The sequence below is a fragment of the Oncorhynchus clarkii genome, chromosome 29, assembly GCF_045791955.1.
Source record: "Oncorhynchus clarkii lewisi isolate Uvic-CL-2024 chromosome 29, UVic_Ocla_1.0, whole genome shotgun sequence".
Classification (NCBI taxonomy): Eukaryota; Metazoa; Chordata; class Actinopteri; order Salmoniformes; family Salmonidae; genus Oncorhynchus; species Oncorhynchus clarkii.
This window is the reverse complement of record NC_092175.1, coordinates 12,105,343-12,132,778: the sequence shown is the minus strand read 5'-3', so window position 1 is coordinate 12,132,778 and position 27,436 is coordinate 12,105,343. Positions and strand designations below refer to the sequence as shown.

The window sequence follows — 27,436 nt, the reverse complement described above, 5'->3', positions numbered from 1 at the left end:
AAAGCAGCAAATACAAAAAGGTTAAGATCTGTACGTAATTGATAAGAAACTGCATTGCCATAAATAAAAAGTATCAATCATTTACTGTAAGACGTCATCTGTCTATTAATGACAAAATATAAACCTCAAGTTGAATTACTTCACAATCCTAAATTTGATGATTACTGTACCACCTTTTGACAGAAGGCTAAAACGTCACAAATCTCAACCAATTACTTTTTTTTTTAAATAGCCCAAGCCTTCTAAACTGCAGTCAGACTTTACATATTATACACCATCCATCGATAAAATAAATGTATTCTTAGTTCGGTTTTGCGCATCATAAATTGGTCCGAAAACTACAGTAGGTGTTGAGACATTCCCTTAACACATATCCCTATTCCTCATTCATCTATAGTAGAAACAGGATCCGTTTCTCAAGTTTAAAGCTAAGGTAACCACTCGGACAGCAGCCCTCCTAGTTACCAGGTACCAATAGGGAACATTTGGCCAAGCAAAAGACTTACAAGAGTCGTTACTGTGCTGTTATGATGCCAAGATTGTTTTAGAGCAATTGACAATTGCTCAATTTATTAGGCTATATTTTACTTCTTAACTACGGGTATCACAGGGGTTAGCAAAATACAGGTTTGTGGTGTTCAGTTTGAGGAGCATTTGATTCCTATTTCACCTCTTCAGATATGTATTTTTTGGGCTAGGCTGAAACGAGCAGTTTATTAGTAGTTAGTTATGGTGCTTTTCCATTAAGACTTAACCCCCACACCAATGGGTTGCCAGTGTTGGTTAAATGGAAGCTCTAGTGTAATTGTGTTTACATCAAGAGTGACTAGGACGTGCAGAATCAACAACATCTGCATCATTCAAGACAGTTGTTTCGTGGGAAGGCGTTACATTTCAGTTAGCTATTGCTATGTAAATGCCAGCGGAAAAGTTCCCAGGGCCTTGCGTCCAAGTTAGAGCAGGTCTGCCGGAGCCATGGCCCAGTGAGACAGCTAGATCACGTAGATAGAAACCAAAAAGTGTGAGCCTTTTGGGTAAATCACTGCGGTAAATCCTCATTGGAAATGCACCATTAGTAACAAATTATAGTTAAGAGGACCATAAAAACAACTTTGTGTCAAACAATCGATTTGAAATGTGAAACCTGGCGACTGTTTCTACCGTCATCACCGCAGTGCAGCGAGGATGAGTAACAGATTTGTCATTGGAAACCATGAAAAACGATCAATCACTAACAGATCACTTGTTACATTTAAAACACGTTGTACTGTAACATCTAGATCACTCCCCAGTGGTAGGTTTAAAAACACTTCCCCTCAGTAAAACCTCTCTCCACTGTGTAACATTTAAAACACTCCCCCTCAGTAAAACCTCTCTCCACTGTGTAACGTTTAAAACACTCCCCCTCAGTAAAACCTCTCTCCACTGTGTAACGTTTAAAACACTTCCCCTCAGTAAAACCTCTCTCCACTGTGTAACGTTTAAAGCACTTGCACATGGCACAAAACGGAATCTTGAACTTCATGAAATCATCTGACACTTCTTTAAATAGAGTGATATATGAGAAGACAAAAAAAAAAAAGTGTAGGCCATTTAGCAGACACTTTCACCCTACAGCGATTTAGTCATGGCTGCATATATGTTACGTATGGGTGAGGAATCAAACCCACAGCCCTGGTGTTATAAGCGCCACCCTCTACCAAATGAGCCAGTTGTTTTATTACAAGCGAAATAAACGATCATATGTAGAAATATATATATATATATAACACAGCTGAAGAAAATACACTTTTTGTACAATGTTATTTCTAAGCTGTTGGGGGAAAATAATTAATAATAATTTGGTGGGTGCTTATTTATGTCCTATTTCACACATGTACAATGTGTGGAAATGTGTATTTTTGCATATCCCAACTCCCCGAGACACCCTCAGAGAGAGGTCACGGCCAGGGTCTGCCATTATCAACGCCCTGGTGCAATTAGGTTTAAGTGCCTTGCTCAAGGGCACAGACAGATTTTTCACCTTGTTGGCTCTGGAATTCAAACTAGTGACCGTCTGGTTACTGGCACAATGCTCTAACCACTAGGCTACCTGCCAGCCTAGTACACCAACAATGCACAGTGTTTGTAAATCATTGAGTCTACTAGAGTCCATGAATTCACTGATGATTGTTCTCGTCGTCGTTGTACTTGTTGTTTGGCGTCGTCACAGTATGTTATTGAGCTATTTTGATCACATGGATTGAGAAGCAAGTGTGGTATGTACAGTGCATTCAGAAAGTATTCAGACCCCTTGACTTTTTTCACTGTTACGTTACAGCCTATTCTAAAAACGGTTTAAAAAAAGAATAATCCTCATCTACACACAATTCCCTAATTGTGACAAAGTGAAAAACAAGTTGACATTTTCGCAACTTCATCAAAAATAATAAACAGAAATGGCTTATTTACATAAGTATTCAGACCCTTTGATATGAGACTTGAAATTGAGCTCAGGTTAACATGGATCATCATTGAGATGTTTCTACAACTTGGAGTCCACCTGTGGTAAATTCAATTGATTGGACATGATTTGGAAAAGCACACACCTGTCAATATTAAAAGGTCCCACAGTTGACAGTATGTCAGAGCAATAATCATTCCATGAGGTCGAAGCAATTGTCCGTAGAGCTGTGAGACAGGACTGTGTCGACGCACAGATCTAGGCAAGGGTACCAAAACATTTCTGCAGCGCTTTTTTTTTTTAAAATAAAATTTGCAAACATTTCTGAAAATCCTCTTTGCTTTTGTGTGTCAATTGATGGGGGAAAACGATTTAATACATTTTAGAATAAGGCTGTAACGTAACAAAATGTGGAAAAGGTCAAGGGGTCTGAATACTCTCCGAATGTAACGATAGAGTTGAGACACAGATGAAGAACAAGTCCCTGGTCAACTACTGACCGCTCCTTTCGCTCTGTTGCCCTCCATCTCCCCTCAAGACCCATAGTCCAGACCCTGGTTCCCTACTCCTTCAAAAGAGGCAAGAGGCTGGTATGCACAACAAAACAGGGGAGGATATACTGGGGTTGGGTGGGGTGGGAGGGGGTACCGTGGTGTGTTGTGCGTGTGTGTTAGCGGTGGGAGTGGTTTGTGTGTGTTAAAGCAGGGTGGTTGTGTGCTGTGCGTGTCGTTTATAGCACATTAAGAAAAAAAAGTTAAGGCAGCACCAGAGGAAAATAAAAATATCCACCGTCAACATATGAAAAAACAAAAAAGTTGAGCCAGAAGGAAGGGAAAAGAAGCGAAAGTACCACCACTGAAATGTAAACATAAAAAAAAAAAAAATACAATAAAGCCTCTTTTAAAAAGGTGGAGGTAGAAAAAAAAGGTATCCCCAAGCATGCATGATGAACGCACATTAATAATGTTCCGTTTCGTTTGCCGTCGGTCCGTCACTCTACTCATAACCTGCAGAGCCAACAGGTCTTCTGTCGTGAGGAGTCAGGACTACACTGTATGGGGGCTGGCTCAGAGCAGGAGCCAACCAGAACCAAACTATACCAGGCCAAAACAACAGATGAGTTCATGACAGAGGCCTGGTGTGTGCGTTGTATCCTGGTACAGATGTGGTCAAATATATTGGCACCCTTGCACAATTCTCTATTTCTTCAAAAACAAGTTGAAATTGAAAACTGTGTTTACAACTGCACATTTCAAAGAAAAATGTCCTGGACCCTTGATTAGAGGCAATATCTCGTTGTGTAATTTATCTCACACCTGTGGTAAGTTGCAGGTCCATTCAAACAGTTTTGAAAAGAGAAAATGGAACATTCTGCACCTTAAGGGTGCCAATATATTTGACCTAAACATTAGGTACGTAGGTAGGGAGCTGGGACGATGCGGAGGACGGGGGAGAAATAAACATTTTAAATAGGTAGGGTAGGTTTTGGTGTCTCGGACATGGGAAATGTTCAGTGGTGTGAGGGGGGCCCGTTGCTCTGGGTTATGGGGGCGAAGCCAGAGATGCTCAGGAAGACTGAGCGCATGAGGTCGTAGGACTTGTCGGAGAGGCCGGCCACGTCGTCTGACGTCATGCCCTTCGTCTCGATCTTCGGAAGGATCTTCAACTTGATGGTCCCTGGTTTGAGCATAGCATCATCATCAGTCCAACCATCATTATCAGCACATCCCTCATTCATCATCAACATGTTTGCATGCAACCAAAATACATCTTTCTATGCATGTCATGAGCAGTTCATTTCAAGAGTAGCTGTGTATGAGCAATTTCACTATGAATTTCAAAGTGTGATCTGTACCCGAGTTGAACAGCTTTTCTTTACGTAGGTAGAAGTTACTGTAGGATGAGAACACAATGGGGATGATGGGAGCCTAGGAGCGAGAGGAAGAGAGTGAGATAAAGCGAATTGAAGGAGAGAGCGAGAGTTACCATGACAGTTCGTTCCACATTCGATTCAAGCCCTGGGTACCTAAATACTATTATTTTTTCCAAGATAAGTTTAATCTTTTCAGTGATTTTTCCTTTCCTCGGGCAAGACAAATACAAACATGAACAATCAGATACAGACAATAACATGCATGGCTGACCCAGCTGCACAGACTGTCTGTACACACATCTACCTCCCCTCTGTCCACCCCGCTGTCCTTCCCTCACTGACTGGCGCTGAGAGACAAGCGCATGAACAATAGTGTAGAGAGATATCCGACCTTCAGTACTGACAGCAGCTTTTGAACTGAGAGATTGAAAGCTTGGCCCTGAAGTAGCAACACTAAAGACTAATCCTTTGTGTATCCCCCACTCTTCTCACCTCAGAAAACCTACCTGTGTCTTTCTCACACCAACACTCATCCTATCACCCGCTCTCGGTTACCTCAAACCCTTTCCATCTCCCTCCATCCCTCTCTCTCTCTGGCTATCTTTCTCTCTCTGACAAAGGTAGTGAAAATATCATCTGAAAATCAGATCATGTTCATCAGTAACCACGTTAGGTTGTTAGCTCCCCCTTGTGTCCTAAATAGGTATAATACCCACGACCACAACCCCATACTACCAGAGTCCCAATACCCAGTAAACACCAAAATCTAAATCCAGATCACCACACACCAACTGCCTCCAAATAGAGTGACCACTGAAATAGAGGCGTGGACATAAACGGACACAGCCATGAGGCTCACCTGTGCCTGCACTGCCAGGTGGAAGGCTCCCTTCTTGAAGGGCAGCAGGTCGCCCCTCTGGTTCCGTGTGCCCTCAGGGAACACCCACAGCCGGATCTACCAGGTGCAAAGGTCAGGGGTCAAAGGTGAGGCCCATGAGGAAGCATGGACACAGTGTGTCAATATCAGTGGTGGAGATGGACCTAGATACTAGAGGTCGACCGATTATGATTTTTCAACGCCGATACCAATTATTGGAGGACCAAAAAAGCCATTACCGGTTAATTGGACGATTTAAAAATATATAGATTTGTAATAATGACAATTACAATACTGAATGAACACTTATTTACACTTAATATAATACATCAATAAAATCAATTTAGCCTCAAATAAATAATGAAACATGTTCAATTTGGTTTAAATAATGCAAAAACAAAAGTGTTGGAGAAGAAAGTAAAAGTAAAATATGTGCCATGTAAAAAAAAAAAAAAAGCTAACGTTTCAGTTCCTTGCTCAGAACATATGAAAGCTGATGGTTCCTTCTAACAGGAGTCTTCAATATTCCCAGGTAAGAAGTTTTAGGTTGTAGTTATTATAGGACAATTTCTCTCTATACAATTTGTATTTCATATACCTTTGACTATTGGATGTTCTTATAGGCACTTTAGTATTGCCAGTGTTAACAGTATAGCTTCCGTCCCTCTCCTCGCTCCTACCTGGGCTCGAACCAGGAACACATCGACAACAGCCACCCTCGAAGCAGCGTTACCCATCGCTCCACAAAAGCCGCAGTCCTTGCAGAGCAAGGGGAACAACCACTCCAAGTCCCAGAGCGAGTGACGTTTGAAACGTTATTAGCGCGCACCCCGCTAACTAGCTAGCCATTTCACATCGGTTATACCTGCCTAATCTTGGAAGTTGATAGGCTTGAAATCATAAACAGCTCAATGCTTGAAGCACAGCAACGAGCTGCTGGCAAAACGCACAAAAGTGCAGTTTGAATTAATGCTTACGAGCCTGCTGGTGCCTACTATCGCTCCGTCAGACTGCTCTATCAAATCAGACTTAATTATAACATAATAACACACAGAAATACGAGCCTTAGGTCTTTAATATGGTCGAATCCGGAAACTATCATCTCGAAAACAAGACGTTTATTCTTTCAGTGAAATACGGAACCGTTCCGTATTTTATCTAACGGGTGGCATCCCTAAGTCTAAATATTCCTGTTACATTGCACAACCGTCAATGTTATGTAATAATTACGTAAAATTCTGGCAAATTAGGCGGCCCAAACGGTTTCATATACACTGACTCTGCGTGCAATGAACGCAAGAGAAGTGACATTAACCAGGTGAAATTATTGCCGCTAACCTGGATTTCTTTAAGCAAAATATGCAGGTTTAAAAATATATACTTCGGTGTATTGATTTTAAGAAAGGCATTGATGTTTATGGTTTGGTACACATTGGAGCAAGACAGTCCTTTTTCGCGAATACGCACCGCATCGATTATATGCAACGCAGGACACGCTAGATAAACTAGTAATATCATCAACCATGTGTAGTTAACTAGTGATTATGATTGTTTTTATAAGATAAGTTTAATGCTAGCTAGCAACTTACCATGGCTTCTTACTGCATTCGCGTAACAGGCGTGGAGTGCAATGTAACAGGCGTGGAGTGCAATGTAACAGGTGGTTAGAGCGTTGGACTTGTTAACTGTAAGGTTGCAACATTAAATCCCCGAGCTGACAAGGTACAAAAAATAAATAAATAAATAAATAAAATAAATTTGTAATTAAAAAAAAAAAAAACGGCCCTAATTAAATCGACCATTCGGATTAAATCGGTCGACCTCTACTAGATGCTCAGCAAGAAATTTGAATAGAAAAACACAAATATCAAGTGTTCAAACTTGAATGGGTTAAGTTTCAGTATATATTGGCTTGGGAATGTTCAAAAATCAGTCGCCTCAGTGTTATGCTCCATCTCACTATCTGGCATAATTGCCAATCAGGTTGGAGTTAATCATGACTTCGGCAAAGCCCAGAGTACAGCAGAGGGCTACATGTATAATCATGCGGTCCCATAGATTAGTCCTGTAGAATTACCTGGTCGTCCAGCATGGTCTTGGCAGCGTCGGCCATGACGCTCTTGGCATCGCTGGTCTTGTTGCGGTTGATGAAGACGATGCCGCCCAGCCAGGACACAATGCCCACCGTGCCCGCGTACACCAGCTCCTTCTTGGCAATCATGGTGCAACGATCTGGGAGAACCTCCATTAGACCTGGGGATTGGAGAAGATCTGTTAGGATCCGTTACAGGATCTGGTAGGATCTCCATTAGACCGGGGTGCTGAAAAGGATCCAAGAGGATCTGTTAGTGCATATCAAGCCCATTAGATCCTTTAGAGGATCTTTTAGAACTGATAACTGATATTTTATGTTCTGTATGAACCCAGTCATGTGGGGTTGAATCTAACAGATTTTTGCACACCGATTCCATTGACACCACTGAATGATTTGGAACGAGACTTTAGGACATTTTTATGACCTTGAATGGTGCACAGCGTCTCTCTCCTGGGGCCTCATTTGTAAACATTATGTAAACTTCACTAAATATCTGTGCACACTCTGAAAAAAATCATTGATATTTCTTAACCTGGCGACATTTGTCCTGTCAGATATCAGTGCAGATGGCCGTCGTCGTGTTAACTTGCAAACACTCATGGGCTAGCTAAAGAGAAGTTTGGCCACAATATGCTGTCCTAACATTTAAAAAATGTTACCAAGATGATGACATTGTCCACTCAACTCTTTCTTCATCAAAAATAACCTGTAGCTAATATTCAAGTTTTTTTTTCATGAGCAAGTTTTCACCACCTAATTCTACATCTAGCTAAGGTGTTGTGGTGGTAGAATCAGTACTTATGAAATTGGAAATTTGCACAAAAAAAATGTGTCTGCTTGCTGGCTGAACCCGTATCAAATCAATCCATATGAAAAGGCAGGCATGCTAACAATGCCAGTTGTTCACTCACTCAATGCTGAACACTCCCTCAAGCAAAGTGTAGTGAAGTTTTGAGTTACGATATCTGTTCTGCCGTGATTAGTGCGCAGAGTTCTACAGCGCGGCTAATTGCACTGTGGTGTTACAAAGAAACAAGGCACAGTGCCAGCTGTCAGAAATATGCTGATTTATGAGAACAGTCCCATAACTTGTCAGAACATCATCAACAAGCTGGCAAACTAGCTACAGTATGGCCATTCAAAACAAGCTTGCACTAGGTTGCTAGCCGGCGCATTGATTGCCGTAGTAGCCAGTGCGTCAGAGAGCTGAGTGATTTTCAGAATTAGGAACTAGTGTAAGGCGGATGAGCAAAATCTTTATTTTTAGAGAGGTGTTGCTCATCCTACAAGAGATCGGTTGAGGGATGAGTGTTCCGCCATCTGACGTGAGACAACGCTTGGAGCACTCGTTTTAAATCAAGCCCTCCTAAAACTGTACGCGCGTCTTACATATAACTCGGCCAAAAAAAAAACACCCATCATACACCTTTTAAAAAGGTGATAACGCCCTTTATTTCCAATTTGGAACGATTGGAATTAGGCCACGGTCAAAACTAAAAGAAAAGAACAATGACAGATTTTATCAAAAATGTTTTTGAAGGCGTTGGCAGAAAGTAAAAGTGATGCTGGGTTTGGCAAAGGACTGACCGTTTCTGAAAGAGAAAAAGGCAAATGGTTGTGGACCTGTCAGCTGAACGTTTTAATTCAACAATGTTTTGCATTGACTTTTGCCCCCAACCTAAATGCTGGACTGCCCGGAATTCTGAAATAATGTAGGCTACTCAACAACAAAAATATTACAGTAGGCGCTACTTAGTGGTAGTTTAACCGATGTAAAATGGCTAGCTAGTTAACGGGGTAAACTAGCTAAGGCTAATAGCGTTTCAATCGGTGACATCACTCGCTCTGAGACCTTGAAGTAGTTGTTCCCCCGGCTTTAATGGAGCGAAGGGTAACGATGCTTCGAGGGTGGCTGTTGCCCATGCCTCCTGGTGTAACGGAGTCAGGTTCCTAGGCCTTCTTGCTCGCACATGCTTTTTCAGTTCTGCCCACAGATTTTCTATAGGATTCAGGTTAGGGCTTTGTGATGGCCACTTCAATACTTTGACTTTGTTGTCCTTAAGCCATTTTACCACAACTTTGGAAGTATGCTTGGGGTCATTGTCCATTTGTAAGACCCATCTGCGACCAAGCTTTAACTTCCGGACTGATGTCCTGAGATGCTGCTTCAATATATCCACATAATTTTCCATCCTCAGGTGAGCAAAATCCCGAGACTTCTTTAGATATCATGCACCTGCTGTTTACAAGTATGAATAGGCCCCTGCCCCGTGTCTTACCAGAGGCTGCTGTTCTATCCTGCCGATACAGTGCTTAACCCGCCAGCTGTATGTTCTTAATGTCGTCGTTCAGCCACGACTCGGTGAAACATGAGATATTACAGTTTTAATGTTCCGTTGGTAGGATATACGTGCTTTCAGTTCGTCCCATTTATTTTCCAGCGATTGAACGTTAGCTAGCAGAATGGAAGGCAAGAGCAGATTAGCCACTCGTCTCCTGATCCTCACAAGGCATCCTGATCTCTTTCCACGAAACCTAAGTTTCCTTTTCCAGCCAATCACGGGGATCTGGGCCTGGTCGGGTGTCCGTAGTATATCTCTCGCGGTCGACTCATTGGAGAAGAACTGCTCTTCCAATTTGAGGCGAGTAATCTCAGTTCTGACGTCCAGAAGCTCTTTTCGGTCATAAGAGACGGTAGCAGCATCATTATCAAGTTACGAACAATGCGAAAAAACAAAACAAAATAGCATGGTTGGTTAAGAGCCGATAAGATGGCAGCCCTACCATCCGGCGCCATCATCATGTGTGCTATTTAGAGAGTGAATGGCAAGACAAAATATTTAATTGCCTTTAACGGGGTATGGTAGTAGGTTCCAGGCGCACCGGTTTGAGTGTGTCAAGAACTGCAACGCTGCTGGGTTTTTCACGTTCAATGGTTTTACTGTGTATCAAGAATGGTCCACCACCCAAAAGACATCCAGCCACCTTGACATAACTGTGGAAAGCATTGGAGTCAACATGGTCCAGGATCCTTGTGGAACGCTTTTAACACCTTGTAGAGTCTTCTCGGAGCAAGTGACATCACCGATTGAAACGCTATTAGCGCGCACCACCGCTAACTAGCTAGTCATTTCACATCGGTTACACCCTGATGAATTGAGACTGTTCTGAGGGCAAAACGGGGGTGCAACTCAATATTAGGAAGGTGTTCCTAATGTTTGGTACTCTAAGATATACAGTGCCTTGCGAAAGTATTCGGCCCCCTTGAACTTTGCGACCTTTTGCCACATTTCAGGCTTCAAACAAAGATATAAAACTGTATTTTTTTGTGAAGAATCAACAACAAGTGGGACACAATCATGAAGTGGAACGACATTTATTGGATATTTCAAACTTTTTTAACAAATCAAAAACTGAAAAATTGGGCGTGCAAAATTATTCAGCCCCTTTACTTTCAGTGCAGCAAACTCTCTCCAGAAGTTCAGTGAGGATCTCTGAATGATCCAATGTTGACCTAAATGACTAATGATGATAAATACAATCCACCTGTGTGTAATCAAGTCTCCGTATAAATGCACCTGCACTGTGATAGTCTCAGAGGTCCGTTAAAAGTGCAGAGAGCATCATGAAGAACAAGGAACACACCAGGCAGGTCCGAGATACTGTTGTGAAGAAGTTTAAAGCTGGATTTGGATACAAAAAGATTTCCCAAGCTTTAAACATCCCAAGGAGCACTGTGCAAGCGATAATATTGAAATGGAAGGAGTATCAGACCACTGCAAATCTACCAAGACCTGGCCGTCCCTCTAAACTTTCAGCTCATACAAGGAGAAGACTGATCAGAGATGCAGCCAAGAGGCCCATGATCACTCTGGATGAACTGCAGAGATCTACAGCTGAGGTGGGAGACTCTGTCCATAGGACAACAATCAGTTGTATATTGCACAAATCTGGCCTTTATGGAAGAGTGGCAAGAAGAAAGCCACTTCTTAAAGATATCCATAAAAAGTGTTGTTTAAAGTGCACCACAAGCCACCTGGGAGACACACCAAACATGTGGAAGAAGGTGCTCTGGTCAGATGAAACCAAAATTGAACTTTTTGGCAACAATGCAAAACGTTATGTTTAGCATAAAAGCAACACAGCTCATCACACTGAACACACCATCCCCACTGTCAAACATGGTGGTGGCAGCATCATGGTTTGGGCCTGTTTTTCTTCAGCAGGGACAGGGAAGATGGTTAAAATTGATGGGAAGATGGATGGAGCCAAATACAGGACCATTCTGGAAGAAAACCTGATGGAGTCTGCAAAAGACCTGAGACTGGGACGGAGATTTTTCTTCCAACAAGACAATGATCCAAAACATAAAGCAAAATCTACAATGGAATGGTTCAATAATAAACATATCCAGGTGTTAGAATGGCCAAGTCAAAGTCCAGACCTGAATCCAATCGAGAATCTGTGGAAAGAACTGAAAACTGCTGTTCACAAATGCTCTCCATCCAACCTCACTGAGCTCGAGCTGTTTTGCAAGGAGGAATGGGAAAAAATTTCAGCCTCTCGATGTGCAAAACTGATAGAGACATACCCCAAGCGACTTACAGCTGTAATCGCAGCAAAAGGTGGCGCTACAAAGTATTAACTTAAGGGGGCTGAATCATTTTGCAAGCCCAATTTCAGTTTTTGATTTGTTAAAAAAGTTTAAAATATCCAATAAATTTCGTTCCACTTCATGAGTGTGTCCCACTTGTTGTTGATTCTTCACAAAAAAATACAGTTTTATATCTTTATGTTTGAAGCCTGAAATGTGGCAAAAGGTCGCAAAGTTCAAGGGGGCCGAATACTTTCGCAAGGCACTGTGTGTGTGTATATATATATACACACACACACACACACACACACACACACACACACACACAGAGGTCCAGCTCACAAGCTCCATCAGCAGCATATGTATCTAGATGGTTATCAAATCGTCTTGAAAGGGAAAGCACATCCCTACCAACCTCCCAGCATATATTGCTCCATCTGCTGATCCCAATCCTGTAATGAACAGCCCCGGCCTTCTGCCATAGCTTCATTCTCTACCCCCTTCCCTCAAAGAGCCTTTGTTTGACTGGGTGCACCTCAGTCACACGCAAGGACCTAAATTATATCTTAACCGAAACCGATAAATGACAATACTGTGCAGAAGTCTTCATCAACCTGGCCAAGGCTTCGACTGTGTCAATCACCGCATTCTTATCGGCAGACTCAACAGCCTTGGTTTCTCAAATGACTGCCTCGCCTGGTTCACCAACTACTTCTCTGATAGAGTTCAGTGTGTCAAATCGGAGGGCCTGTTGTCCGGACCTCCGGCAGTCTATGGGAATGCCACAAGGTTCAATTCTCTTTTCTCTGAAAACATCAATGATGTCGCTCTTGCTGCTGGTGCTTCTCTGATCCACCTCTACGCAGACAACACCATTCTGTATACTTCTGGCCCTTCTTTGGACACGGTGTTAACAAACCTCAAGACGAGTTTCAATGCCATACAACGCTCCTTCCGTGGCCTCCAACTGCTCTTAAATGCAAGTAAAACTAAATGCATGCTCTTCAACCGATCGCTGCCTGCACCCGCCCTAACATCTAGCATCACTACTCTGGACGGTTCTGACTTAGAATATGTGAACAACTACAAATACCTAGGTGTCTGGTTAGACTGTAAACTCTCCTTCCAGACTTACATTGAGAATCTCCAATCCAAAATTACATCTAGAATCACCTTCCTATTTCACAAAAAAGGCATTCTTCATTCATGCTGCCAAACATACCATTGTAAAACTGACTATCCTATCAATCCCTGACTGCTTCGATGTCATTTACAAAATAGCCTCCAACACTACTCAGCAAATTGGATGTAGTCAATCACAGTGCCAGTCGTTTTGTCACCAACGCCCCATATACTACCCACCACTGTGACCTGTATGCTCTCGTTGGCTGGCCCTCACTACATATCCGTTGCCAAACCCACTTGCTCCAGGTCATCTATAAGTCTCTGCTAGGTAAAGCCCCGCCTTGTCTCAGCTCACTGGTCACCATAGCAGCACGCTCTCCAGCAGGTATATTTCACTGGTCATCCCCAAAGCCAACCCTTCCTTTGGCTGCCTTTCCTTCAAGTTCTCTGCTGCCAATGACTGGAACGAATTGTAAAAAATAAAATTACAAAAATACAATTAAATTTTTTTAAATACATTTTTGAAGCTGGAAACATATCTCCCTCTCTAACTTAGAACAGCTTACCAATCATTGCACCTGTACACAGCGCATCTGTAAATAGTCCACCCAACTACCTCATCTCCATATTGTTTTTTTGCTCCTTTGCACCCCAGTATCTCTACTTGCACAGTCATCGTCTGCACATCTATCACTCCAGTATTTATTTGCTAAATTGTAGTTATTTCGCCACTGTGGCCTATTTATTGCCTTACCTCCCTAATCTTACTACAGTGTGTGAAAATGTACATAGATTATTCAATAGTGTTATTGACTATACGTTTGTTTTTCCCATGTGTAACTGTGTTGTTTGTGTCGCACTGCTTTGCTTCATCTTGGCCAGGTTGCAGTTGTAAATGAGAACTTGTTCTCAACTGGCCTACCTGGTTAAATAAAGGTGAAATTAAACATTAAAAAGCATAATGCATTTCATACTGATCCTGGCTTTTCGCTACAGTCAAATACACCTTATCTACAAATTAATACAGTCTTAAAATAGTGATGTTGATTAATTACATGCACCAGTCTGTCCTCAAGTTATTCTATTTATTTTTACCTTTATTTAACTAGGCAAGTGAGTTAAGAACAAATTCTTATTTTCAGGAACAGTAGGAACAGTGGGTTAACTGCCTGTTCAGGGGCAGAACGACATATTTGTACCTTGTCAGCTCGGGGGGTTTGAACTAGCCTCCGTTGGATTTGGACTGTAGCCTAACTTCCTTAGACAGCCATGTCAGTGATCACATCTTGTGTGATGCTATACCAACTGACAGTTATCAGTCTGTACCCACTGAAACCATGAGTGTAGCCCCATTATACTGTTCTCTCAGAATAGAGTGCCCTGTGACTGCACTCAAACCATTAGAGGATTCCCTTAGGACGTGAGCTATGGAGGGTAAAGTGAAGTTAGTGGGAGGGGAGACAACCAGCACTTGCACTTCTGTGATGTGTGGTTGTCGCACCTAGCTATCTTAACCTCTCTGGGATATGTGGGACGCTAGCCAGGGAAAATGCAGAGCGCCAAATTCAAATAAATTACTATAAAAATCAAACTTTCATCAAATCACACATGCAAGATAGCAAATTAAAGCTACACTTGTGAATCCAGCCAACATGTCAGATTTCAAAAAGGCTTTTCGGCAAAAGCAAACGATTCTATTATCTGAGGATAGCACCTCCGTAAACAAAGAGAGAAACCATATTTCAACACTGCAGGCACGACAAAACGCAGAAATAAAAATATAATTCATGCCTGACCTTTGACGAGCTTCTTTTGTTGGCACTCCAATATGTTCCATAAACATCACAAATTGTCCCTTTGTTCGATTAATTCCATCGATACATATCCAAAATGTCCATTTATCTGGCGCATTTGACCCAGAAAAACACCGGTTCCAACTTGCGCAACGTGACTACAAAATATCTCAAAAGTTACCTGTAAACTTTCCCAAAACATTTCAAACTACTTAAGGTATTTTTTTAACGTAAATAATCGATAAAATTGAAGACGGGATGATCTGTGTTCAATACAGGAGGAAAAAATGTAGCATGCTTTCTGGTCACGCGCCTCTAACAGTACACTTCAAGTGACCCTTGTTCAAGATGGCCATACTTCTTCATTACACAAAGGAATAACCTCAACCAATTTCTAAAGACTGTTGACATCCAGTGGAAGCGATAGGAACTGCAACAAGGTCCCTAATGAAAACCCATTGAAAAGAGAGTGACCTCAAAAAAAGTGGCATGTTTGTCCTCGGGGTTTCACCTGCTAAATGTGTTATGTTATACTCACAGACATGATTCAAACAGTTTTAGAAACTCCAGAATGTTTTCTATCCAAATCTAATAATAATATGCATATCTTATCTTCTGGTGATAAGAGCGTCTGCTAAATGACTAAAATGTGAATTGTAAATGTGTGTATCAGCGCATATGTTCATCTGTGTGTGCAGGCACATCCATCTCTGTGTGTGTCTGTCAGCAGGTCCGTCCGTGTGCGTATGTATGTGGTGTGTGAGCACGTCCGTCCTTGCTGTCTGTGTAGCCGACCGACCGACCGACCGACCGTGTGTGTGTGTGTGTGTGTGTGTGCGTCCCATACCCAGAACGTCCAAGGAGCTCTGGTGGTTGGAGATGATGACGTAGGGTCCCTCTGTCTGCAGGTGTTCCAAGCCACTCACATCGAACCGCAGACCCAGGAAGTACTTAACATGACGAACCAGAGCACGGACCACCCTGGAGACAGAAAAGAACACAGCAATGTTCAATTCAATCTTGATCTGAAAACCATGCGTGTTAAAACGATCGGAGTTCAAACAAAGCACCAATGCATCCATGACAGTGTTTCAGAGCATCAAATCTGCTCTGTCAGCGATCAGCAACAGAGCAGAATGAATGCTCTCAAACACTGTGACCGTCTCTAACGAAGGCGGTGAGAAAATACAGCTACGTACAGACAAATCTTGTACGTTGGACTCAACAAAATGTGCTCAATAAGCAACCTTCATCTAAGGTTAAAGAGGCCGACACATTAGCTGTAATTAAACAAGTGACACGAGCAAGAGCAGTGTGCAGATCTCTTTTCTTTGAACTCCATAAGTAACCTAACATATATTTAAATGTTTTGACTGTTCAAGTACTTGCATACTTGGAGGGGGGGGGGTGCACATCTGCCGGGTGTCAACAGTACAGGCTGGTGGTGTAATGGTGTGGGGAATGTTTTTCTGACACTGGTGATCATATTACGCTCAAAGTTGTTTAAGTCAATCATTTTGCCCATTCTAATGGTCAATGAACAGTAACTGAATGCCTCAATGCCCGTCTACTTGCTTTATATTTCAAGCCACAGCGACTCACTGTCTGTAGGAGCCAACACCATTTGTGAACAGGGTGGTGTTCCTAATAAAACTATATTCAGTCAACAACAACAAAAAGCCATTTAAGATTCATTTATTGAAGCGAATCAATTACATCTTCAAAAAGGCCATTATTGCAGCAGTGGTGCCTGCTTGTAGAAGCCTATGAATGTGCAATGGCATAGCCTTGTATTGTTCATTTAGCAGACATAAGGGCTCAGGAAATAAGAGCGTTAACACAGTCAAGACACCCAATTTATAGAAAAAACTATGTAGAACAGAACAAAATATTTTCCAAATGACAAAAAATTGCCAGTGCGAAGTGATGCACGTCTGGAACAGTTTTTGAAACGGGGCTTAATTTGGCGCTTTGAAATACAATTTTTTTTTCATGGCTACAAAACAAAATGTCTTATTTTCGATATAGGCCAACAGATGTAGTTTATTCTGTCTGTTCTGTGGAATTTTCTAAGTGGTTTAACAATTCCACATTGAACACGGCACAGTGATTAATTACAGCCACAGCATCTGTTGGATGAGTTATAGGCCTAAACCGAATGATTCTGATGAAAAAAAGACGCTGTCTTTACCAAACTACTGTTTTTGCATATTTTCAGTGTGGAACCTGTCAATGTTTGGGGGGGGGGGGGGGTTAATAGCCTAGGCTAACCAATTCTAATATGGAACTAGCGGAAAATAGACAGGATATTTTTTTAAATCTCTGGTTCAAAGATTGAGTACTCAAAACGGGTGACAAACCTATTACTCATGCTCATCTCTACAATAACGTAGCTAGAACATTGTCTGCTGGTGGCATCACATGTACCATTACATTCAATAACATGACTAGAATGTTGTCTGCTGTTGGCATGACATTCAAAACATGTTTAGGCTAGATGTAGAACATTGTCTGCTGTTCTTACCCAACCACAATAAGGGGAAGGAAATGGCTCTCTTTGGGTTAGGCTCTCTCTGTGCCCTGTCAGGAAAGCAATAAAATCATGGCCGCCAATCGCAACAGTCATTTTTATTTATTTATGGAAGATAAAACGTTTGTGTAAACTTAAATATATACATGTTTAAATGAGCTCATCTTTGGAGAACCACCCAAATAAAAACTAGACAGAATAGACATTTCCAAAGACGTCATGACATGGGGCCCTCATTGATTTTGTTTTAACGTTTGAGTCCTTCCGATAGAATAAGAACATGGCGTAAGTCATGGCAAAATGTGTAGAATTGCAGGAAATTGGTTTTGAAAAACAAGTGTCCAGTGTTTCAAGATTCTTATTAAATATGACCTATAATTAATGGTACAAAAAGGTAATGGAGTGTCAAAATGAGGCTTTTTTGTGTTTATTTATTTGTACTCCATTAACTTTTACAGAAGCAGCAGCTATTCGTCCTGGGGTCCACAAAACATGACAAGTAACAAAACACTGGTAGACAAGGACAGTCACATTAAAATACAAAAATATTATACAAACAATACAACTCAAAAATAGTGATAGTGTGCGCATGTTAGAGGTCGACCGATTAATTAGGGCCGATTTCAAGTTTTCATAACAATCGGAAATCAGTATTTTTGGGCGCCGATTTTTTTTACACCTTTATTTAACTAGGAAAGTTGGTTAAGAACACATTCTTATTTTCAATGACGGCCTAGGAACGGTGGGTTAACTGCATCGTTCAGGGGCAGAAAGACAGGTGGAATTAAAAATTAAATGAGAATGAAGAGCCAGAAGGTTGGCTGCTATTTACATTATAACCTGAATGGAGTTGACTAGCTAACTAGGACGGTGAGAAGCGCAGTAGCGTTATTGCTAGCCTCAATTAGCTAGCGTCTCTCAGTTTGATGCAGTCAAGATAGTTATTTATCATCACATCTGGTTACATAGTACCTATCAAGAAGTAAGTCTAGCAAGAAATAAGTGGTTGCGGTCCCTCCCGCCGTGCCTGCACTGGTGCTTTGAGCTTTCCATGTCTTACTCACATGCACCGCACGGCCTCCGCTCCCTAATAACCTTCAGCTGATCGCTCTGTGCCTCTCCCCCTTTCTCCATGGCTCCAGTTTAACAAAAATGTGTTTTTCTGCCACTTCCCTCACTCGGATCAAACCAGTTGTTTTTTTTAGCATTGTTTGAGTTACAACAGACAAAAGGTGTAAAGGTTCCAAATCTAACTGAACAATCAGGGGTTTGTTTGGACAAGGCTGTAGCAGGCATGGAAACAGGAGCAGGCTGACAGGGGAGGGGGATTTGAGTCTATTCAGGAGAGAGAGTTAACATAACCCAGTGAGAAGGGTTGACAAGAACACACTACACAACAGCACGCCATGGTTCACGAACACACCGACAGGTCTGTAATACTGTTGGCACTTCGCATCATAAGCCACTCCCCTTGAGCAGCTAGGAGACAGGTTAGTTAGGGTCTAAATCTCCTGTTTGTTTTCATCCCAAAACTCAGTGTGAAAATTCATGATGGAATCTTGGCGAGTGTTGACAGCAGCATTACGATTCAATTTATTTGGAACGTCAGACAGGGGGAAAAAAATCTAACAATTCCATCCCTGTTCCGGCTGAGGCTGAAGTAACACTTTAGTTCGCTTCAATGTTTGCTACGTTGCGTGACAGTTCGTACTGAATGACAGTTTTCCACAAAACGGTGCACAATGTTCTTCAACAGCCTTTAAGTTCCATTTAAACCTGTTTGGTGGGTGTGGCAAGGTAAATCTTGGTCAATATGGGTGACCGTCTGAAATCACAACACTCCGCAGCACACCATATGGCAGGGATCATCAACTAGATTCAGCCGTGGGTTGATTTTTTTTCTTGAGCGGGTGGTGGGGGGGCTGGAACATAATTACAAATAATTGGTAGACTGCAAATTGACTGCATGAAACCCAAACAGATATAAATATTTGACTAAAACAATTGCAAACCTTGTTTACATTGATATATGATCACGTCTCACAATTATGCAATGAAAATACTTGAGAACAGATTTATGGGGTCTATTTCACACCATATGTATTGAATTGAAAATGAAATCATTAATAAGTTGAGAATGTAAACATTTCAGGACCGCCACTCCAAAACTAGCAAACCAATAGACACTCATTGTCTACACCTCACTCTAAACCCCACCCTTCACAGAAAAAATAATGCCAAAACTCACCCTCAAAAAGACTAGCAGTAAAAAGGATTGGTTGCTGGGAAAGTTGAACTGAAAATTATTTTTGCATTCCTTTTTTCAAATATATATATATATATATATATATATATATATATATATTGCTCAAAAAAATAAAGGGAACACTAAAATAATACATCCTAGATCTGAATGAATGAAATATTCTTATTAAATCGTTTTTTCTTTACATAGTTGAATGTGCTGACAAAAATGACAAAAATGATCAATGGAAATCAAATTTATCAACCCATGGAGGTCTGGATTTGGAGTCACACTCAAAATTAATGTGGAAAACCACACTACAGGCTGATCCAACTTTGACGTAATGTCCTTAAAACAAGTCCAAATGAGGCTCAGTGGTGTGTGTGGCCTCCACGTGCCTGTATGACCTCCCTACAACGCCAGGGCATGCTCCTGATGAGGTGGCGGATGGTCTCCTGAGGGATCTCCTCCCATACCTGGACTAAAGCATCCGCCAACTCCTGGATAGTCTGTGGGTGGATGGAGCGAGACATGATGTCCCAGATGTGCTCAATTGGATTCAGGTCTGGGGAATGGGCGGGCCAGTCCATAGCATCAATGCCTTCCTCTTGCAGGAACTGCTAACACACTCCAGCCACATGAGGTCTAGCATTGTCTTGCATTAGGAGGAACCCAGGGCCAACCGCACCAGCATATGGTCTCACAAGGGGTCTGAGGATCTCATCTCGGTACCTAATGGCAGTCAGGCTACCTCTGGCGAGCACATGGAGGGCTGTGCGGCCCCCCAAAGAAATGCCACCCCACACCATGACTGACCCACCGCCAAACCTGTCCTGCTGGAGGATGTTGCAGGCAGCAGAACGTTCTCCACTGCGTCTTCAGACTGCTTTCATCTGCTTTCAATTTTGCACGCCCAATTTTTCAGTTTTTGATTTGTTAAAAAAGTTTGAAATATCCAATAAATGTCGTTCCACTTCATGATTGTGTCCCACTTGTTGTTGATTCTTCACAAAAAAAATACAGTTTTATATCTTTATGTTTGAAGCCTGAAATGTGGCAAAAGGTCGCAAAGTTCAAGGGGGCCGAATACTTTCGCAAGGCACTGTATGTATGTATGTATGTATGTATATATATATATATATCATTTGTCATAGAGTTTTGCTCTCACTTTAAAATGATTTGCTTACAAGTTCTGGAGTTTTGCTTTTGATGTCTTATTTTTGTTACAATTTTATACATTTTTTTATTTCAACATCCATTATTTCACCCGTCCTCAAAAATATTAAATGTTTACATTCTCAACTTTGTCATACTCACAATTTATTTTTTATTCAATACATATGGCATAAAATTGACCCCATACAGACTACCCAAACTAAATTCCCGGTGAGGATTTCCTGGGGTCAATTTAAAAAAAATAATAATAATAATAATAATGTTAAAAATCGGTGAACTCTTTCTAATATGGCCTGTCCCCCTCTGTGTCACTGTGTCTGGGTCCCTATTGCTTTCTCTTCATCTTGCACACTGTCTGTCTGTCTCACAGAACACACACGTTAACGACAGTGAATAGGGTCCCGCGCCCTATTCACTGAGAGAGAATGCTGCCTGGCGCAACATGACACCACTGATCTGCAAGCATGGCTGTGAAACAGTTCAGTTATTCCAAGAGCACTGAGTCTGAGCCAGGTCAGTCTGATAACACAGGGCAAGGCACTAAACTAACAAGGACAACAGGCAGCGCAGGCTGGGGGAGGCCATCCATTGATTTCTAGGGGACCTTTCGTAACATGACCCCAACCCGGAGGGAAATTCAGTTCTATCTGACCCCCACTCCTCTCTGAGTAATTATCTGATAATATAGTCACTTGTGTCCAATAGGCCGTGTCTCTGTCCACAGTACAATACCCAATCCCTCTGGCCTATTGACAAGTAGACTGAGTTGCACATTGACACAGGTGTAGTTTAACTCCACCAAGGTGAGTATTAGGCAGAAGTTGACCCAGTAAGAAGAGAGGTGTACAATGTACATTTCTTATGTAGGGAATGCCAGGTGGGATTTTCCTAAATTAAATAGGCAGTTGGAACTTGGCAACCATCCTAAACACTGTAAAATGATTTAATTATCGATTCCAACATGGAAGTGGTATTGGGTTCATTTAGACTAAAATCATTGACATTTTGATTTGCTTGCATTAGCCTTCCACATAAATTACCCAAATGGCAATTTCATAGACATGTCTAATATGTGGGGATAGCCTAAAGAATCTAACCTTACGGTCACTGTAAGTAGGCTACATCTTCTCTGTAAGGTTAGAATGACAGGCTGCCATGATCAGGACACCGCGGAGCCATATGGCTCAGAAAACGTATCTCAATCCAGGGATGGGAGATAGCGCTTTACTCTTACTTATCCCATATGATACATCAAGAAGATTTAATTTAAAAAAATCTAAACTGCCTTTAACAGTATACTAGGCTAGCTAAAGAAACCCCTTGGAATCGACTAGTAGTTAACCACCCAAACGCTAGGTATCACGTTGTCATGGAATCCAATGGGCTGCTATAGCATCAGCTAGCCTAGCATGTTGACAAACACAGCAAAAAAAAATTAAACTGAGTAGTATTCCAATATTCTTGATTCATTGCTCAGGAATAATGAGTACAGCGACATATTCGATTCCTGGATTGAGGTACATTTTCCAAGCCATATACCGCGCCGGGCTCCGCTGTCCACATTCTGGCATAGAAACATTCCTACAAATTCCGAAACATGTCGATGTCTTCAATTGTGTAGGGAACACCGTGTATATTTACAACGGAAAAACCTAAACGTCCCTCGTCTGTCATGAAGGTTGAATAAAATTACATTTTGACTTACTCTGCCAATGTCAGCTTTTGAGACCAAATATTTGGTCTCAAATTTCGAGCAGCTGAATGACAACTGTTAGAGTAAGTTTAATAAAATTACATTCAAACATGCTGGCTTGTAAGGAAAATGTCCACAAAAGTGCAGCGGTTTCTTTGATTGTATACCAATAATTGGTATCAAATACAAAAGTCTTATTAGACTAGGCAATGTTCCGAATAGCGAGAAGAAAATAACGAAAGTCGGATTCTTATGGCTAGTATGGGTCATTAAACCAACTGATGAAACCCAACATCCTCTTTTCTTGGCCCTGTTAGGACTTGAAACATTGACAATCTATGCAACAAAAAAAATGCATAGATTAAAGTGGCATTTTCTAAAATCTATTGTTAGTTTACATCTGTGCAAAACACACGCCTGTTGGATATGTTGTTCCGAACTGGTTTACAGCGAAGAAAATGTCGGACCCAGAGGCCATGTCCGGATGCGAGGTGAAGCTAACGTTAGCAAGCTAGCTAGTATTAGCCGCCTGGTTCAGAAAGTCCCAAACATCTGGCAATGCATTTGAAGCTAGCTAGCGTAAATGTACTTTATTTCCACTGCTGGATAACTAACTACCTTGCATTTCGTTATAAAAATGTTGCAACCAACCGTTGAAAAATATCAGCAAAATGGCTTATGATAAATTAGGGTAAAGCCACAGATTGATGTTGTGTTTGTAACATTTCAAGATTTGGCAAGCTAGCCATCTTCCATTCTAATGAGCAAACGAACCGTTCGCTAGCAAAGCATCGCTCGCGCGGTTGTGCAACCTGGAACTTACCTCATGTTTTCAACGTCCCTGCCTCCGCATTTCAGAATACTAAGCGGAATCGCAATCGCACCCAAAACCATCATATAAGCCACGTAGAAACACTTTTTGAAATAAAAAACAAAGGTGCTGCTAGTCCATAGCAGAAGTGGGACCAGCAGCATTAGGAATACCCAGAGCGCATCCATACTGATTCCTGCGAGGATATTGGCAGCAAAAGCTGACGTTACCGTGGCTAGTGAGAAAGCGTGAGCGGCACTGTGGCACCGGCTGACATTTCAACTTCCAAGGCAAACACCGGTGGTGCACAACTCGTTCTCTGGGTTAAAATAACGCAACCGTGAACGACAAAATATGACAACACTTTTCAGTCGACGATGGTGCAGGCAGCCTCATGTAGTGGTTCCGATATGAAATTCAATGGTTTCCGGTGGCACAAGCATTTAAGTTCCTCTGCAGAGATGGGCAGTATAAAGCGCCACAGTGTAGTTGTAATAATACCCATAAAACCTAGCGGGCAATTAGGGAAATGGTTCCAATCGTTTTTATACCATTAAGATACAGATGAATGATAAAACTCACCTTGTCCTAGAGAGATTTACACGGTTATCAAAACGTCATGCCTGGGATAGTCAACACGAAACACAGCCCTTATTTGAAGTCTTTCTAATATCCCATATGGGAAAAACGAATGGTGGAAAAACGATTGGAACCATTTCCTTGTTTGACAGCTATGTTTTATGGGTATTATGATTCATACTGTGGTACTCTATTCCTGTTACATGAATTTGAAATACATATTTGAATTACTTCTGTTTATTTTGTCATTCATGTTACACTGGGCTGAATTATACTCCAATGTATTTTCAAAATACAAATTACTTTACTATAAAAATGTTTTTATAGCAGTTCCCATTTTGTGGTCCACCTTTCAAACTGCATTGGTATCAGAAGTCTGATAGCACTATGGATCGGTGAGATAAGAGCATCCCCTAAAATAATGAAATATAAAAGTATGTGTAAAAATGTTGATATATACTTTGTTGAATGTACTTAATATGTACTGAATGTACGATTGTTATGTTGTTGTCTCACCTAGCTATCTTAAGATGAATGCATTAATTGTTTGTCTCTCTGGACAAAAACGTCTGCTAAATTACTCAAATGGAAATGTGAAAAAGAACAATTTCAAAGCAGTATTATTATAATGAATCCCCCCCCCATTTTGGCAGTGATGTAAAGTACTTAAGCAAAAATACTTTAAAGTACTACTTAAGTAGTTTTTGGGGGGATCTGTAATTTACTTTACTATTTATATTTTTGCCTACTTTCATTTCACTACATTCCTAAAGAAAATAATGTACGTTTTACTCCATACATTTCCCTGATACCCAAAAGTACTCCAATTGACACACTTATCAAGAGAAAATCCCTAGTCGTCCCTACTGCCTCTCATCTGGAGGACTCACTAAACACAAATGCTTTGTTGGTAAATTATGTCTGAGTGTTGGAGTGTGCTCCTGGCTATCCGGAGGTAAAAGAAAACAAGAAAATTGTGTCATCTGTTTTGCTTAATATAAGAAATTTGAAACGATTTATACTTCGACCATTGATTCTTATTACGTTTACCCCCTTTTCTCCCCAATTTCATGGTATCCAATTGGTAGTTACATTCTTGTCTCAATGCTGCAACACCTGTACGGACTCGGGATAGGTGAAGGTCGAGAGCCATGTGTCCTCCTAAACACAACACAGCCAAACCGCACTGCTTCTTGACACAATGCCCACTTTATACGTAAGCCAGCCACACCGATGTGTCAGAGGAAACACCGTACACCTGGCACCCGTGTCAGCGTGCATAACGCCCAGCCCGCCACAGGAGTCGCTAGAATGCAATAATGGGACAAGATCATTGCTGCCAGCCAAACCCTCCCCAATTGAGTGCCGCCCCATGGGTCTCCCAGTCGCGGATGGCTGCGACAGAGCCTGGACTCGGACCAGGATCTCTAGTGGCACAGCTAGCGCTGGGTCACTTGGGAGGCTAGTGACCATTGATTCTTTTAAGTATATTTGAGCAATTCCATTTACTTTTGATACTTAAGTATATTTAAAACCAAATACTTTTAGACTTTTACTCAAGTACTCAAATACTGTAATAATGGTTCCCTGAAGTAAGGGAAGATAGAAAAGGAAGATTTGTACTGTGACTAATCCTTTCTGGTAAAAAAAAATGTTTTTTAATGTAATATCATTAAATGTAAAATTACATTCCAGGTTCGAGGTAGCCTGCAGTCATTGCATTCAGCTAATGACTTAGGCTGCTGATCTCAGTCTCTAAAGATTTGGTGAATAAAGATTTGGTTAATGTTGTGTTTATTAGGCATGTGTTTCCAAAACAAAGCAGCTACAACATTTTCTGATTTGATTACAAATATATTTCCAAAGCAAAACATAGCGGCACATTGAAAAATGCATTATTGTTGTTGATGCCTGGGGCCAAACTAAGGTTCAAACTCAAGTTATTTGTGATCCTCTTAACATCTTCATGAGATATTTGTTGGGCTGTGCAGCATATTATTCTCTCTCCCTTTCCTGCTCTCTCTCTCGTGGCTAGTGGTGACTTTAACAGTCTGATGGCCTGGAGATAGAAGCTGTTTCTCAGTCTCTCGGTTCCTGCTTTGATGCACCTAGTTGGTAGGGGGGGGGAACAGGCTGTGGCTCGGGTGGCTGAGGTCCTTGATGATCTTCTTGGCCTTCCTGTGACACCAGTGCTGTAGATGTCCTGGAGGGCAGGCAGGTGATGTGCCCCTGGTGATGCGTTGGGCTGACTGCACCACCCCCTGAAGAGCCCTGTGGTTGCGGATGGTGTAATTGCCGTACCAGGTGGTGATACAGCCTAACAGGATGCTCTCAATGGCACATCTGTAGAAGTTCATGAGAGTCTTAGGCAAGAACTTCACAAAGCCAAATTTCTTCAGCCTCCTGAGGTTGAATAGGCACTATTGTACCTTCTTCACCACGCTGTCTGTGTGAAGGGACCATTTTAGGTTGTCGGTGATGTGCAAGCCGAGGAACGTGAAGCTTTTGACCCTCTCCACCGAGTCCCTGTCGATATGGATGGGGGCGTGCTCTCTCTGCTGTCTTCTGTTGTCCAGGAGATATATACAGTGCATTCGGAAAGTATTCAGACCCCTTGATTCTTTCCACATGTTATTACATTACAGCCTTATTCTAAAATTGATTAAATACTTTTTCCCCCTCATCAATCTACACACTTAATACCCCATAATGTCAAAGTGAAAACAGGTTTTTATACATTTTTGCTAATTTATTACAAGTAAAAAAGTTTTCAGACCCTTTTTGCTATGAGACTCGAAATGGAGCTCAAGTGCATCCTGTTTCCATTGATCATCCTTGAGATGTTTCTTCAACTTGATTGGAGTCCACCTGTGGTAAATTCAATTGATTGGACATGATTTGGAAAGGCACACACCTGTCTATATAAGGTCCCATAGTTGACAGTGCATGTCAGAGCAAAAACCAAGCCATGAGGTCAAAGGAATTGTCCGTAGAGCTCCAAGACAGGATACCAAAGCATTTATGCAGCATTGAAGGTCCCCAGGAACACCGTGGCCTCCATCATTCTTAAATGGAAGAAGTTTGGAATCACCAAGACTCTTCTTAGAGCTGGCCTCTTGGCATATTTGAACAATCGAGGGAGAAGGGCTTTGGCCAGGGAGGTGACCAAGAAACCGATGGTCACTCTGACAGAGCTCCAGAGTTCCTCTATGGAGATGGGAGAACCTTCCAGAAGGACAACTATCTCTGCAGCACTCCAACAATTAGTCCTTTATGGTAAAGTGGGCAGATGGAAGCCACTCCTCAGTAAAAGGCACATTACAGCCCACTTGGAGTTTGCCAAAAGGCACCTAAAGGACTCTCAGACCATGAGAAACAAGATTCTCTGGTCTGATGAAACCAAGATTGAACTATTTGTCCTGGATGCCAAGAATCACATCTGGAGGAAACCTGGCACCATCCCTACGGTGAAGCATAGTGGTGGCAGCATCATGCTGTGGGGAATTTCTTTCAGAAGCAGGGACTGGGAGACTAGTCAGGATCGAGGGAAAGATGAACTGAGCAAAGTACAGAGTTCCTTGATAAAAACCTGCTCCAGAGCG

The 27,436-nt window shown here is 41.7% G+C and overlaps 1 protein-coding gene across 1 annotated transcript; it reads right to left on the bottom strand.

The window, feature by feature from the left end:
- Positions 1 to 1,702: 1,702 nt before the first annotated feature.
- On the bottom strand, positions 1,703 to 23,722 carry LOC139387832 (1-acyl-sn-glycerol-3-phosphate acyltransferase alpha-like). The gene is made up of 6 exons (XM_071134092.1): positions 23,268 to 23,722; positions 15,648 to 15,781; positions 7,271 to 7,446; positions 5,176 to 5,271; positions 4,299 to 4,371; positions 1,703 to 4,120 (listed from the first exon to the last, which is right to left on the bottom strand). The coding sequence occupies exons 1-6, from the start codon at positions 23,441 to 23,443 to the stop codon at positions 3,954 to 3,956; spliced, it is 822 nt and encodes a 273-aa protein (XP_070990193.1). The 5' UTR covers positions 23,444 to 23,722; the 3' UTR covers positions 1,703 to 3,953.
- Between the last annotated feature and the right edge of the window lie 3,714 nt (positions 23,723 to 27,436).

Excerpts from the sequence above, each read along its gene's own strand:
- LOC139387832 (XM_071134092.1), bottom strand. The coding sequence starts at position 23,443 with ATGGATGCGCTCTGGGTATTCCTAATGCTGCTGGTCCCACTTCTGCTA. Across the intron at positions 4,372-5,175 it reads ACCTGGCAGTGCAGGCACAG|GCTCCCATCATCCCCATTGT; the intron begins GTGAGCCTCATG and ends TCTCGCTCCTAG. Across the intron at positions 4,121-4,298 it reads AGAAAAGCTGTTCAACTCGG|GGACCATCAAGTTGAAGATC; the intron begins GTACAGATCACA and ends TGCTCAAACCAG.